This window comes from Galleria mellonella, unplaced genomic scaffold, assembly GCF_026898425.1.
Source record: "Galleria mellonella isolate WM207_F2 unplaced genomic scaffold, CSIRO_AGI_GalMel_v1 utg570, whole genome shotgun sequence".
NCBI classification, from domain to species: domain Eukaryota; kingdom Metazoa; phylum Arthropoda; class Insecta; order Lepidoptera; family Pyralidae; genus Galleria; species Galleria mellonella.
In genome coordinates, this window is record NW_026442120.1 from 165,199 (window position 1) to 179,795 (window position 14,597).

Here is a 14,597-nt window from a genome sequence, read left to right on the forward strand (position 1 = left end):
CAATACTCATGTAGTATGGATGTTGTAATTAACGCTCTATGGATTTCTATACTGTTTTGATTTAAAATTAACCAAACTTCCACATATACAGAAATTTTTACCAAAAATTGCGAAAAAGAGATACAAAGTGGCAACACTGCGGTGGAACGGAGGCAATGGGCGCCCAGGCGGCTACTTAGCTTATTGGCCAATTACATAAACTGCACTTCACTCGTTCGGTCGCTCGCTCGCTCGCTTTAAGTTCTCCGAATTAATCGGTTCGTACATTTTGAAGTTGCAGTCGTGAGTGCATTAAAGTTGGCAAAAGCGATTGTTGCCACTTCACTATTGAATAATAACCTGAACCTAAGTAGGTACTTATTTTCAAACGAAATTCCAAAGTACTTTCTCAACTGGATCGTATTTTGTTTTGTATTTTTGTGTAATATTACGCTTTATATATCTTTGTTAATTGTGAGCCGATTTTTATCGATGGAGTCGATAGTCTATTTCTGAAATTTAAATTAATATTGTTCGAAATAAAAATTTTAAATCATCTAAGTTTACTTTTTATTCGTACCAAGCTACTTTTTTAATAATTTAGAAAGAGGATATTTCCATTTGGTTTTTTTTTATACACGAAAGGAAGTTTTTTGTTCATTTCTTTTCAAGTTTTTTGTTGAATAAAGAAGGTGGTCTGAAACTCTTAATGGTAGAGGGTCCTGCTCTCAAGAATAGTAATGGTGTTCACAGCTTTAACAATAATATTGAGTATATTATTGTAAAAGCTGTGTTTGTAAAAGCTCAGTAAACAGATATACCCTTAAACTGCGTATTCATTATAGATATAATTCAGCGTTATCAGATTTTGGTGAAATTTTTTGTCTTTGCAAAATCTTGGAGAAGAATAAAATGCGCAGGAAGAATTTTGGATAAAGTGAATCTATTTCATTTTAAGACCGTTTTAATATTTGTAAACGGTATTAATATTATTTATGTAAATTCAATAGATTACACAGAAGAATGAAGCAATACGAGGTGAAGAAGTCCATGTATAGAAGGCGTTTTGTTTCGCTTTTTCGTTGGGCGCTTTATGGTTACATGACAAAATGTACTGGAAATTGACACAAATTTGCTGTTAGGTAAAAGAACGAGCATAGATAAAATTGTACCAATTTGGAAATTTTTTAGACATTTTGGTAAAAATCAAAAACCGCGTCTGGCAACCCTGATAATTATGGATTACCCTGTAATTATTTACGCATTATCACTAGATGTTGTAATAGATTGTAATGTTGCAAAACAGGACACATGTTGACATGATTTCAAATTATAATCCTATGATAAGGTTTAATTAGTCATTCGTGATAATTTTCGTCACTACGATATATCATTATTATAAGTATACATAAGAGTTTATTGGATATATTTTTTAATAGTGATCGAAAATTAAAATACAATTTAACCAACTGAAGACTATATGGCCGTGTGATCCCGGCATTGAATAGGCCACTGTGGGTTTCCTAGGACGCGACTAAGGGAGGGCAAGTGATGGGCGAAAGCGTGACCAGCGTTTCTCTTAAAAAAAAAATTATACAACTTAGAACGGCAAAGAAGCTGACGGCTCACCTGATGGAAAGTGATAACCGTCGCCTATAGACATGAGCAGAGTACCGTGGGCATAACAGTATACTGTTTCGCCCATGATACCCCCCATGCGTTGCCATTCCTGAGGACTCAGGTGTTATTCCTCTGTACTCTGTAAATTCATGCCAAATCCCCCCTTCAAACCGAAACACAGGCGAACACAACTGCTTCATGGTAGAAACACGACATGGTACAAAGTCTCCTTAAATCCTAACTGCAGTTGTCAATTCGCCTACCAAGCGTGGCAATTACTGACAAAATTCCTCTTAAGGCTTATGTACGGCAGTGGACAGTTGACGGCTGAAATAATGATGATGATGAGACTTTATACGAAATTATCTTACGAAGACAATTTTCGTATATTTCATAATCAAATAATTTATTACAGAATAAGAGAATACATTATTTTTATTTGGTGTTATGAAACATATAAAAATGTTAAAAAAATCTGATGAACTGTCGAATTATTTGCTGCTAATGTACGTTACTGCTTCATAGCTTACTTTCAATTAAATGTCTTTACAATAACAAGCACTCCTGTCAGAGAAACGTGATATCATTATTTCGCTGTTAAACTGCTACAAGTATGTTCACTATTGTTTGTGTTCCTTCGTTAACTATGCAAATTACATGCAACCCTTTTCCAATTAGGTTAACTATATACAACATTTCAGGGGAGCAATAAAATACAGCGTCTTCAGTGAATATAAATTATATTTTTATCACTATCAATAAATAGATAAATTAAACTTTATTAACAATACACATATACTTAAATCCTAATTCGTTATAAATTATTAGTCTTTATAGAGATCACTATTCATAACTTTAAAAATATATGTTTATTCGTATACCACAATTTCTACTATTATTAAATTATTTTATACACCTATTAATTAACATACTTTGTCTTTTCTTTCCCGGAATATGAGCGGTATGCCGCCTAAAATGTTCTGCACGATGTTCGACTTGGGGTCCGACGTGAGCTCCCGCTTGGACTCCGACGCGGGCTCCACCGTGAAGCGCGCCAGCACCGCGGCCAGGCCCGCCACAGACTGCATCTGACCAAGTCGACCGCCTGTCAACACAATAGAAATATAAATTGTCAATCATAATCGTCTTAGTAACTAAATTATTTACTAATACTCAAATTATTAGGAAAAAATATTGATAAACGAACATCATCAGCAAGTACAGCTAGCTACAGTTTTGCAAATTATATAATTAATACATACCGATGCAGTTGCGGGGTCCGTCTCCGAACGGCAGGTAGACAAACTTGTGCCTTTTGCTGACCTCTTCAGGTGAAAACCTTTCTGGCCTGAATTCCGTTGGATTATCAAAATATTTTGGGTCGTTGTGTATGGCCTGTATGGGAATAGTTATTTTGACACCTTCGTCGATCGTTATGTCAGTGTCCGGTATAGTGTATTTTTTTACACATCTTCTCATCAGAAACCCTGATGAAGGGAACATTCTCATTCCCTCTTGAAAAGCCCATTGCAAGTATGTCATTTCCTTTACTGCATCGTAGCTTAGTTTATTGTCATATTTCATTAACACTGTATCTATATTTTCCTGTACTTTCTTTTGGACGCTAGGATTGAAAGCCAGCTGATGTAATGTAAAACTAGTAGCGGAAGATGATGTCTCGAAACCAGCTGCGAAGAAAATAAAAGCTTGTGCTGCCATCAAGTAGTCATCCATTTCGAGTTCTGCTATTTCAGGGGTGCCATCAGATTTTGTTCGTTCCAGGGACTCTACTACAATTTTACCCTTCTGTTTTAATTCCATCAACATATCTATGAAGTCATTGCGACTGGAAGGTTTATAATTTCTTTGCTTTTGTATAGCATTCACTAAATTTAATATGTCATCTTCCAGATCTTGACCAAGAAATTTGAGATGCTTGAATATATCGGGAAACAGAGTCTTAAATATTACTGTAAAAGCACGAGTTAGAGACATGCTAAAAATCTTGACACCCACATTCCTTATAGCGGAATTTTCTTCATTAAGTGAATCTGCATCGAGTCCGAAACCGCAAGCACCAATGAAATCAGTAGTGTACCGCGCCATAAGGTCCCGAGCATCTATAGGCGTGCCAGTAGCGGCGGAGGAGAGCGCGCGCGCCTGCAGCTTCTCCGCTCGCTCCACGATCAGCGGGAACATCGCCTTCAGCTTGCCACTTGTGAAAGCCGGGGTCATTCGCTGTCGAAGCAGCCGCCATAGGTCTCCATCAGCGAAAAACAAATTTCGTAGTAATGGCTCAATAACTTTATGTTCAGGGGAAAGTCCACGAGAGTAAAAGTTATTAAAATCAGTGATGAGAATCCTTTTAATAAGGTCTGGATCTCTCACTATTAATTCTGGTATGTTACCTCGATAGTAGCCAACGAAGCGCTCTTCTGGAAACTTCCAATAGGTATCTGCTGCCATTTGCGTAACATTTCTCTGTAGAAAGTAGCGCTTGGTGTCGGTGCCGAATAATGGAACTGGTTTTTCATGTTTCACACCTTTCTTCTTCCAATAGTTGTGGTTCTTCGTACCATAAAGATACAGCGAGCTTAGAAAGATTACTAGCAGAATTAATGCAATCATGTTTACTGTGATTGATATTGGCTCTTAATGATAACAATTCGAAAGTCACTTCTGTATATATATTGAAATTTAGTATATGACCGATAAGATAGTATAATTAGGCAACTATCATTTGCTAATGAGTAATTTTATTTTATTTATTATCCTCTTAGATAAAGAGAACAATAATAAAAAGAAAAATATACTCGTACTGTTATTTTGGATACGAACTAGTTTACGTATTTCTATACTGGTTAACACATAGTTAGTGCAGTATATGTAGTAATTAATAAAAAATGCAGAAAAATTATAAAAATCTCACTCGTTATATGGGATGTATTATGGAATATAAGTGCTGAGAGTGAACGATAAAGTAACTATAAGTAATATGTGAATGACCAGTCTTAATGTGTTTACATCTGATCTGAATCTGAATTAAATTAAACGTATTATATACAACGAGAAAAGGTTAATAGGAATTGATGTAAATCAGGAGGAGTAAGATAGTCAAGGCAAATTAAAGCAATACCATCGAGATGAGCTGTTCTCTTTATGTTTTAGAATGAAGAAAGTCAAAGACGTTCTACAAAAAAAATTGGTTGAAGAAGTATTTAGTATTAAGTTCAGATGTTATCTAAAAAAAAGTATGTTTGTGCAGGATCGTCGAACTCATTAGCATTATCTTAAGGTAGTGTTCTACTTGTGCATTTGTATTTTTTCTTGTAGATGGGCGGAAAAACAACAGAAAATATTGTGCCTTTCTTACCTACCAGGGTACGAAGGCACAACATCATAGTCTTCAAGAGTAGCAGTTCATAAGGGGGAACCATGAGCATCACAGTGTATACTATGATGTCCATGGTACTGTTCATATGTGTAGGCGATGGTTATTATTTTCTACTAGGTGGGCCCTCAGCTTTATTACCATTTCAAGTATCACAAAAACAAAAAAAAAAACATTAAATTATAATTCTATTATTCATATCCTTTCTTTGTTTTTTGAAAAATTAACAAACTCACTGGGAGTTTTTTCCAAAAAACATGGGATGAAAGATGGCAAAGAAAGAGTTTTTACTAAAAGCGCTGGATTCGTATGAACCTTATGTTATTCGTTTTATTTTTGGTAAAATATTCTGCATATTTATTTAAATAGCAATATTGATTAAAGTTTGCCTCTTATAGACTGGCACGGTGTATCTACCTGTTATGTACGAGTGGCATAAATGTTTTCGTTTCTAAAAGGCAATGTTTCTTTGGTAAAAATCTTCTAGTCGTGCAGTCTCGAAGTTGACATGAGTAAACCAGATGAAACAGTTCTGACTCACGATAGTTAGTCTTCAACAATAGTAATAACAATAATAAATGGTTTGCATAAATATGGCCGAAATAGACCTTAATTAGTGTTGTAGAATCACATATTTAGTCGCATTGTTTTAATAGCCTAAAAATGTAGTCTTATTTCCGTGGATATATTTCATATGATGTCAGACCTTACCTTACTACTAATATTTATTCTTATTTGACAATGTTGAAATGATTTGTTATATTTATTTGATATATTTGTTTAATTACATTAGTAGACTAATCAAGTACGATAATGATTTTAATTTATCATGTACATTTAAATAAATGGACATATAAAACGGATTTTACCTAAAAGTATAATAATCATTGTTAATGACTTGTATAAAAATATATTTAATGCCTGTATTTAGTGGAATATTGAAGCTGTTAATTTCATTATAATTAAGTATTGATAATGATAATTTATTATCATCGGCGATATGTCTTGTCAGTGTTTATCAGGGAATTTACAAGGATCTAACTAGAATGATCCGAGTAGCTCGGAATTTGAGATCAAGTATCTTCATAATTCCCGATGTAAAAAGAAGTGGTAATAAAATAATGGGTGTATATACATGTAAACGAATTTGTTAGTTCTTAAAAATATTATTTTATTATATAAAAAATACAGTCGAATTGAAGATTTTTCTATTGAATGTTAAGTGTATTATATTTATTTATTCTTTGTTGACTACATTTAAAAAAATGTCTGCTACAAAAGACAGACTGGTTGTAAACGATATGAGAATAGATTAAAAAATGGCTCTCTTATAATAATAATAATAATACTAGAGGGAGACTTTGTACAAAAATCGTTTACTTGGACACCTTTGTCCCTTTCGTGTTTCTACCGTGAAACAGTTTTGTTTGCATAGCTGTGTTTCGGTTTGAAGAGTGATATATGGCGTGAATTTACTGGCTACAGAGGAATAACACCTGAGTCCTCAGGAATGGCAACGCATGGAAGGTATAATGGGCGAAACAGTATACTCTGTTATGTCCGTGGTACTGCTCATGCCTATAGGCGACGGTTACCACTTTCCATCAGGTGGGCCGTCAGCTTGTTTGCCATTTTAAGTTGCATAAAAAAAGTATGTGTACTTAATAAAGTATATGATCACATCAGTTGATTCAGATCTTCAGATATGTTTTTATATAATTTGCATGTGGATGCTCTGGGATATGGGTGTCATTTTGAAATTATTATTATTTTGTCTCGCATATATTTCACGACTGTTTATTTTTTTTTTTTTAGTACAGAACCCTCTACTCGTGACCTATTTATGCTTGTCTGCTTTTTAATTTGCTAAAAATACACAAGATTACAATCGCATTTTTTTTATAATTACAAGATACAGTAATAACTATATTAATGTAAACAATGGCGCAATCTGATATTTAAAGAAATATTTTTGATTATCCGCTGTTGGTATTATGTTCCATATATAATGTGTCATAAGGTGTCCGTTTCTTATCGTGTCGCAGTATTATAATATCATTTAGTAACAAATATCAGAAGGAAACATCTAGCAAAATATACCGTTATCTAAAAGACAATAGAATTCCACTAAGTAAGTTATTATTGGGGGGGTTTCCACTACCGGATTTATCTCATCACATCTCAACACACTGATATACAAAAAATCGAAGTTTCACAATCCCATTAGCGGAACACTTAAATTGTCTAGAATTTATGTTATGATGTTTTGCTTTCACAAAATTTTTAAAAATATTTTTACATGTTTAACTAAAAAGGTAGCAGGAAAGTTAATAATTTGTGTATGTATGTATGTGTTAAATGCTCTATTTTCAGATTTTTATGTCTCTTATTGACTAACTAGTTTTTTCATGTATCAATATCTAAAATTATATTCACAATGAGCAGCTAAATTAATCTTTCATAGAATTTTAAAAATATATCTCAAGATTGATACATGTATAGTTAAATAAATGAATATCTAGTTAAGAAACTGTATATCCAAATATTATAGTTTGAAAGACTTAGTAAACTTATTTTTAGCAGACTTGACTCCGTGTGAAGATAGAATAGTGGACTCAACTTGCTAGTATGATATACTGTGCATTTGCATTTCATTTGACAATATTTTTGTTAGTTAAGTGGACATTATTCTGATTTCCTCATTGAACTAAACGTTGGCGTGATATTTCCTGACCAAATGCATACATTAAAAGCTAGTATGGAAGTTACGTAAGGCTGTTCATGCATTGTTACTCGACAAAACACTCAACTTGTCTTTTGTTTATCACTTATATTTGTTTTATATTCTTTTCCTAGTTTAATTTTTTCTACCGTAATATTTTGTATATAAAATAGAACAGTAAGGCTCATGAAATCTATAGGTAAAAGCTGAGGTTGCCCTAGAAATTTCATGATAATTTCATTTATTGCTAAGTAAAATAAGAAAACAGGAAGAAATAATTAATTTAATTTCAACTTTACTTCCAAACAAAGTGAGTAACAGAAAATCAACTGAAAAAAGATATTGTGGACATAGAAGTAAATGTATTTTTTACATAAATTAGAGTAGCGAGCAAGTTGATAACCTATTTTATTGCTACAGACATAAAGGTATACCATGGAAATTACAGGATTATACTGGAACATTCCATGTGGTATCGGCGTAGAATAGCCCACTACTTCCTTTCCCGTGGGTGTCGTAAGAGGCGACTAAGGGAAGGATAGGTAGCAGCGTCCTTCTTAAATATCACTAAAAGCCAAACTGCGGTTGCTAACCCGCTTGCCAAGCGTGGAAACTACTGGCAAAACTCCTTATGGGAGAGGCTATGTTCCGTTAATGGCTGATACAACAGCTGGAAAGTTTATAGTGCATCTCATACGTGATCATGCCATTATTCCGTAGATAATAAATCGTAACTAAATGAATATGTGGTCCACTTAAGAGCTTAATAAGAAACGTCAAAATTAATTTGAAAATGTCAAAAATATCGGGAAGCATACACGCATAAAAAAAATATACTCTAATTAAGAACCTATTACTTGCAGTTGCTTATTCATTCAGGGAGATTTGTTTTAGATTAGTTAAATTTTTAAAAGTTCTGTTACTATTTGGGTAAAACGGAATTTCTATTAGTCATACCAGTAGATCTTTCTGAGTATTTTCACATTACAGTCCATTCCTTTTACAGTTAAAGACACATTTCAAGAAACGTATCACAAAAAGGTATCTTGAAATAAATTAAAAAAAAAGTTGAATGCTTTAGTGAACCTCTTTATCCACTGAAGTATTTAAATGTTTATTTTTATTAAATCTATCATACATCTAATGATGAAAGATCATTGAAGATCGGACGGACCATTCATTAGCTTACTATTACACTAATACAATTTAATAACGTAGTTATAGAGCAGTGCAGTATAGGTCGTAGCGCTACTGCAAGTTAAGCAACACCAGCCATGGTTCCAACTAGGATGGGTGATCACAATCCGTACCATATGGGATGGAGGTTACTTTTTACCGCTGTTAGTAAATATGTCTGTGCCACACGGACGAAGTCGCGGGCGAAAGCTAGTAATAAAATAAAAAGCCTCGTGTGGATATAATTTAAATGACTTTTATTATATCTGATAAAATATTAAATTAGCATTATTAATAATATAAATATACTTAAATTATAATCCATAATAAATATTAGCCTTAATTGAGATTTCTTTTTATAATCTAATAACAAATAAATGTATACCTACAATGTTATTAATTCTATATCACGTACACTATGATAAATATTTTTTTTATAACAATTAGTTAAACTAGCACATTTTTTCTTTTCTTTCCCGGAATATGAGCGGTATGCCGCCTAAAATGTTCTGCACGATGTTCGACTTGGGGTCCGACGTGAGCTCCCGCTTGGACTCCGACGCGGGCTCCACCGTGAAGCGCGCCAGCACCGCGGCCAGGCCCGCCACAGACTGCATCTGACCAAGTCGACCGCCTGTCAACACAATAGAAATATAAATTGTCAATCATAATCGTCTTAGTAACTAAATTATTTACTAATACTCAAATTATTAGGAAATAATATTGATAAACGAACATCATCAGCAAGTACAGCTAGCTACAGTTTTGCAAATTATATAATTAATACATACCGATGCAGTTGCGGGGTCCGTCTCCGAACGGCAGATAGACAAACTTGTGCCTTTTGCTGACCTCTTCAGGTGAAAACCTTTCTGGCCTGAATTCCGTTGGATTATCAAAATATTTAGGGTCGTTGTGTATGGCCTGTATGGGAATAGTTATTTTGACACCTTCGTCGATTGTTATGTCAGTGTCCGGTATAGTGTATTTTTTTACACATCTTCTCATCAGAAACCCTGATGAAGGGAACATTCTCATTCCCTCTTGAAAAGCCCATTGCAAGTATGTCATTTCCTTTACTGCATCGTAGCTTAGTTTATTGTCATATTTCATTAACACTGTATCTATATTTTCCTGTACTTTCTTTTGGACACTAGGATTGAAAGCCAATTGATGTAATGTAAAACTAGTAGCGGAAGATGATGTCTCGAAACCAGCTGCGAAGAAAATGAAAGCTTGTGCTGCCATCAAGTAGTCATCCATTTCGAGTTCTGCTATTTCAGGGGTGCCATCAGGTTTTGCTCGTTCCAGGGACTCTACTACAATTTTACCCTTCTGTTTTAATTCCATCAACATATCTATGAAGTCATTGCGACCGGAAGGTTTATAATTTCTTTGCTTTTGTATAGCATTCACTAAATTTAGTATGTCATCTTCCAGATCTTGACCAAGAAATTTGAGATGCTTGAATATATCGGGAAACAGAGTCTTAAATATTACTGTAAAAGCACGAGTTAGAGACATGCTAAAAATCTTGACACCCACATTCCTTATAGCGGAATTTTCTTCATTAAGTGAATCTGCATCGAGTCCGAAACCACAAGCACCAATGAAATCAGTAGTGTACCGCGCCATAAGGTCCCGAGCATCTATAGGCGTGCCAGTAGCGGCGGAGGAGAGCGCGCGCGCCTGCAACTTCTCCGCTCGCTCCACGATCAGCGGGAACATCGCCTTCAGCTTGCCACTTGTGAAAGCCGGGGTCATTCGCTGTCGAAGCAGCCGCCATAGGTCTCCATCAGCGAAAAACAAATTTCGTAGTAATGGCTCAATAACTTTATGTTCAGGGGAAAGTCCACGAGAGTAAAAGTTATTAAAATCAGTGATGAGAATCCTTTTAATAAGATCTGGATCTCTCACTACTAATTCTGGTATGTTACCTCGATAGTAGCCAACGAAGCGCTCTTCTGGAAAATTCCAATAGGTATCTGCTGCCATTTGTGTAACATTTCTCTGTAGAAAGTAGCGCTTGGTGTCGGTGCCGAATAATGGAACTGGTTTTTCATGTTTCACACCTTTCTTCTTCCAATAGTTGTGGTTCTTCGTACCATAAAGATACAGCGAGCTCAGAAAGATTACTAGCAGAATTAATGCAATCATGTTTACTGTGATTGATATTGGCTCCTAATGATAACATTTCGAATACCGCTTCTGTTTATATATTGAAAATAAATATTATCGATAAGATAGTATAATTAGGCAACTGTGATTTGGGAATGTGTTATTGTATTTACTCTTCTGATAAAGACAACAAAAATATGTTTGTATATTAGATAATAATCTGTGTATTCCAAAAATGGGTTACAAAATAGTGTCCTTAATATATAATAACTGAAAATAACATAATAGAAGCAGATGACAGCAATACACTTAAAATAATTTCGGTATTGCCAGCGATATATAGCATATGGTCATTTGAAAAATAGGCTGCTTGATAACATAAAGAAGTTGGTATTGCACAATTAATCCTTGTTTAAAAACTCTGGGACAAATGAGACAGGATTGCAGTTCTTTCTTCTTGATTTTGAAGACAACAATGACAGAGCAAAGTGGTGTAAGATATTAAGGCAAGATAATGTTGGTGCTATGTGCACTCAAGGAGTCGTAATTCAAAAAGATCTAATTGTGTATCAAATAATCTTTATGAAATACTTAACATTTTGAGTTTTCAAGTAGTACCTCTTGAATATTCTTAGTTATTAGGCCGAAGTGTGCTTTGAAGCTACACACTAGCTATGGTTCAAAAGGGGATGAGAGAAAAATTGTTGATAACATGCAACATGACCGTTAAGTGGCTGATATGGTTAATTAAGTATAGTTTTGGCGAAACAGAACAGGGAAGATATAAAACTTTTTTACTTTTTTTATGCAATTTAGATTCATCATCATCATCATCATATTATGTTATACTTTTTCTCCCTCTCTACCCTTTGCTATATGTTCTCTTGGCCTGGATGAATTAAAGGACTAAGGGTTGTGATTCAAAATGACCAAAATTAAGAAAATAACAAACCCACATAAGTACAATCAACTTTAATAGTAAACCAAGAAAATCAAACTATACAAAACAAGTGGTATTTTATATTAACAACACTTCAGCTTTTGTACAGCTTAACATGAGTGTTCTATTACATTATATAAAAAAAGGAAAAAAAGAGTCCTAGAGATGAGGAGATTTAAAAAAAGAAAGTTATACTATATACTCGTATTCCCCTGCCTGCCTGTAATTATGTGGGCGGTCTGCTCCTGGACTTCGGTGAGGTATTGAAAGGGGTGGGCGCGCCCTGCTCAACCCACTGGTACTCCGTCTATAGGTCCAATATTCCTGATTTATCTGCAGTGTATGATAAAAGGCTCTGAAGTAGCCAGAAAGATATGGTGTCAACAGAGGGATACTAAATTAGATAAACAACAGACATGTAAACAAGAGCTACACACTAATTCGAATTAAATACATTTGTTTTCTACTTTGATTTATTTATTTTTCCTTTTATCAAACTTGGAATGGCAAACAAGATGGCAGCACACCTGATGGAAAGTGGTAATCGTCGCCTACAGACATGAGCAGTACCTTGGACATAACAGAGTATCCTGTATTGCCCATGGCATTGCCATTCCTGAGGACTCAGGTGTTATTCCTCTGTACCCGGTAAATTCACGCCATATCCCACCGTTCAAACCGATACACAACCAAACGTATTGTATAAAAAAAATATTAAGATATTATCTTGAAATTGTTTTAAGTAATAAGTAAATGACTGTATCAAAAATTTATTATTATCGGCGATTAGCAATAATGTGTCATCAATGTTTGTTACGGAATTGATTACAATCTCATTACAAGTCTTCGCGAGATCAAGATTAATATGTTATCAAACCTTGTTCTTGGTAGTCACATATAAATTTGTAGATTTTCCTTTATGAACTTTTCGTATCGTTTTGAGGCGTGTATTTTTTTTTATATACAACTTAGAATGGCAAAAAAGCTGACGGCCCACCTGATGGAAAGTGGTAACCGTTGCCTATAGACATGAGCAGTACCATGGACATAACAGAGTTTACTGTTTCGCCCATGATACCCCCATGCGTTGCCATTCCTGAGGACTCAGATGTTATTCCTCTGTACCCGGTACATTCACCCAGTATTAAGTACCCAGTATATTTTTAGTTATATCGATATGATATTTCAAATACTTGTAATTAGTTAAAACGTTTTCAAGATTAACATGTGACTGGTTTTGAAATATCATCTTCTGGTGTTTCAGGTATGTTTGATGAAATTCTGAATTCAAGCATTTGATTTTTTTTTGTTAAGTATTGTCTTATACTTATACCTTGTACGTATTAATACCTACGTGTGGATTCGTCAAAGATCCGCTGACATACAAAACCAAAGATGGATACAGGCTACTGATTGCAGACAATCAAAATTGGCCGTGCCTACGTTGAATCAACGACTATCAAAACGTTTATTACATCTAGATAGAAAAAACTTCAAAATAATGATAGGGACAATAACGGGTCATTGTCCATTAAACAAACATCTATACATAATAAGAGCCACAGACAGCCCTCTATGTCGAGGCTGTTTCGACGCCGAAGAAACGGCTGCCCACGTAATCCTGGAACGTGAGGCTGTGGCCGATCAACATTTAGAAATCCTCGGAACGGTGAGGTCGCTCCGTGAGGCCTGTGAAGAACCCAGGAAGCTTCTGCGCTTCTGGGCAGAACTAGGTTGGCTGCACTAGCCACGACTCATACGCACAGTGGTCCAAATGAGAGGATAAGCGAGGAAAATGAAGTCTTTTTCACATTCACATAGCTACGTGTAATCGCAATTTAGTGAAAAAATATGACAGCAATATTCAGGAATATTGATTTTATATTGTAATTGTGTTGTTTGGGCTATCTATTCTAATTTATATATTTTATAATTTCACTGTATACTTTGTTCACCATTTTTTTTTTAATTTAAATGGCAAACAAATTTAAAGGTTATCTAATATAAAGTAATATTTGTTGATAGATATGAACTAAGGAGATCACAGAATATACTGTGATATCCACGAAACCTATCATCATTTAGCAAAAGGGAGACTTTGTAAAAAAGTCGTTTGCTTGGGTACCTCTGTCTCATTCGTGTTTCTACCGTGAAGCAGTTGTGTTTGCATGGCTGTGTTTCGGTATGAAAGGTGGGATATAGCAGTGAGTTTATAGGGTACAGAGGAATAACACCTTAGTCCTCAGTAATGGCAATGCATAGGCAAAACAGTATACTCTGTTATGTCCATGGTACTGCTCATGTTTATAGGTGACGGTTACCGCTTTCCATCAGGTGGGCTGTCAGCTTGTGCCATTCTAAGTCGCATAAAAAAAATTAGAAGGAAATGATTTTTCTCCAAATTCATATTCTCCGTTTATTTCTTTTTTTAGCTCGGAACCCTTTTACATGTAATTTATTTACATTTATCTTTTTTATCTAAAAAACTTATCGTAAGATTGTAATCTTAATTATTTTAGTCTCAAAGATAATTACAGGATACAATAATATCATTTATGTAAACAATAGCGCAATCCGATACAGTAATAATCCTTTTTTAATTATAATTCATCATTGGTATAATATCTTCAACACTTTATGTCGTAAGGTGT

At 34.6% G+C, this 14,597-nt stretch overlaps 2 protein-coding genes across 2 annotated transcripts; both read right to left on the bottom strand.

The window, feature by feature from the left end:
- Positions 1 to 2,322: 2,322 nt before the first annotated feature.
- LOC113515899 (cytochrome P450 6B2-like) lies at positions 2,323 to 4,269 on the bottom strand. The gene is made up of 2 exons (XM_026900191.3): positions 2,862 to 4,269; positions 2,323 to 2,704 (listed from the first exon to the last, which is right to left on the bottom strand). Exons 1-2 carry the CDS (start codon positions 4,225 to 4,227, stop codon positions 2,523 to 2,525), a joined length of 1,548 nt encoding a protein of 515 aa, XP_026755992.1. The 5' UTR covers positions 4,228 to 4,269; the 3' UTR covers positions 2,323 to 2,522.
- A 4,855-nt stretch (positions 4,270 to 9,124) lies between these two features.
- Positions 9,125 to 11,088, bottom strand: LOC128201723 (cytochrome P450 6B2-like). Its single transcript, XM_052899431.1, has 2 exons — positions 9,680 to 11,088; positions 9,125 to 9,522 (listed from the first exon to the last, which is right to left on the bottom strand). The coding sequence occupies exons 1-2, from the start codon at positions 11,043 to 11,045 to the stop codon at positions 9,341 to 9,343; spliced, it is 1,548 nt and encodes a 515-aa protein (XP_052755391.1). The 5' UTR covers positions 11,046 to 11,088; the 3' UTR covers positions 9,125 to 9,340.
- Positions 11,089 to 14,597: the final 3,509 nt, after the last annotated feature.

Bases quoted from the DNA above. Each gene is read 5' to 3' on its own strand.
- LOC113515899 (XM_026900191.3), bottom strand. From the start codon at position 4,227: ATGATTGCATTAATTCTGCTAGTAATCTTTCTAAGCTCGCTGTATCTT. The intron at 2,705-2,861 runs GTATGTATTAAT...TTGTGTTGACAG, and splicing joins CGGACCCCGCAACTGCATCG to GCGGTCGACTTGGTCAGATG.
- LOC128201723 (XM_052899431.1), bottom strand. From the start codon at position 11,045: ATGATTGCATTAATTCTGCTAGTAATCTTTCTGAGCTCGCTGTATCTT. The intron at 9,523-9,679 runs GTATGTATTAAT...TTGTGTTGACAG, and splicing joins CGGACCCCGCAACTGCATCG to GCGGTCGACTTGGTCAGATG.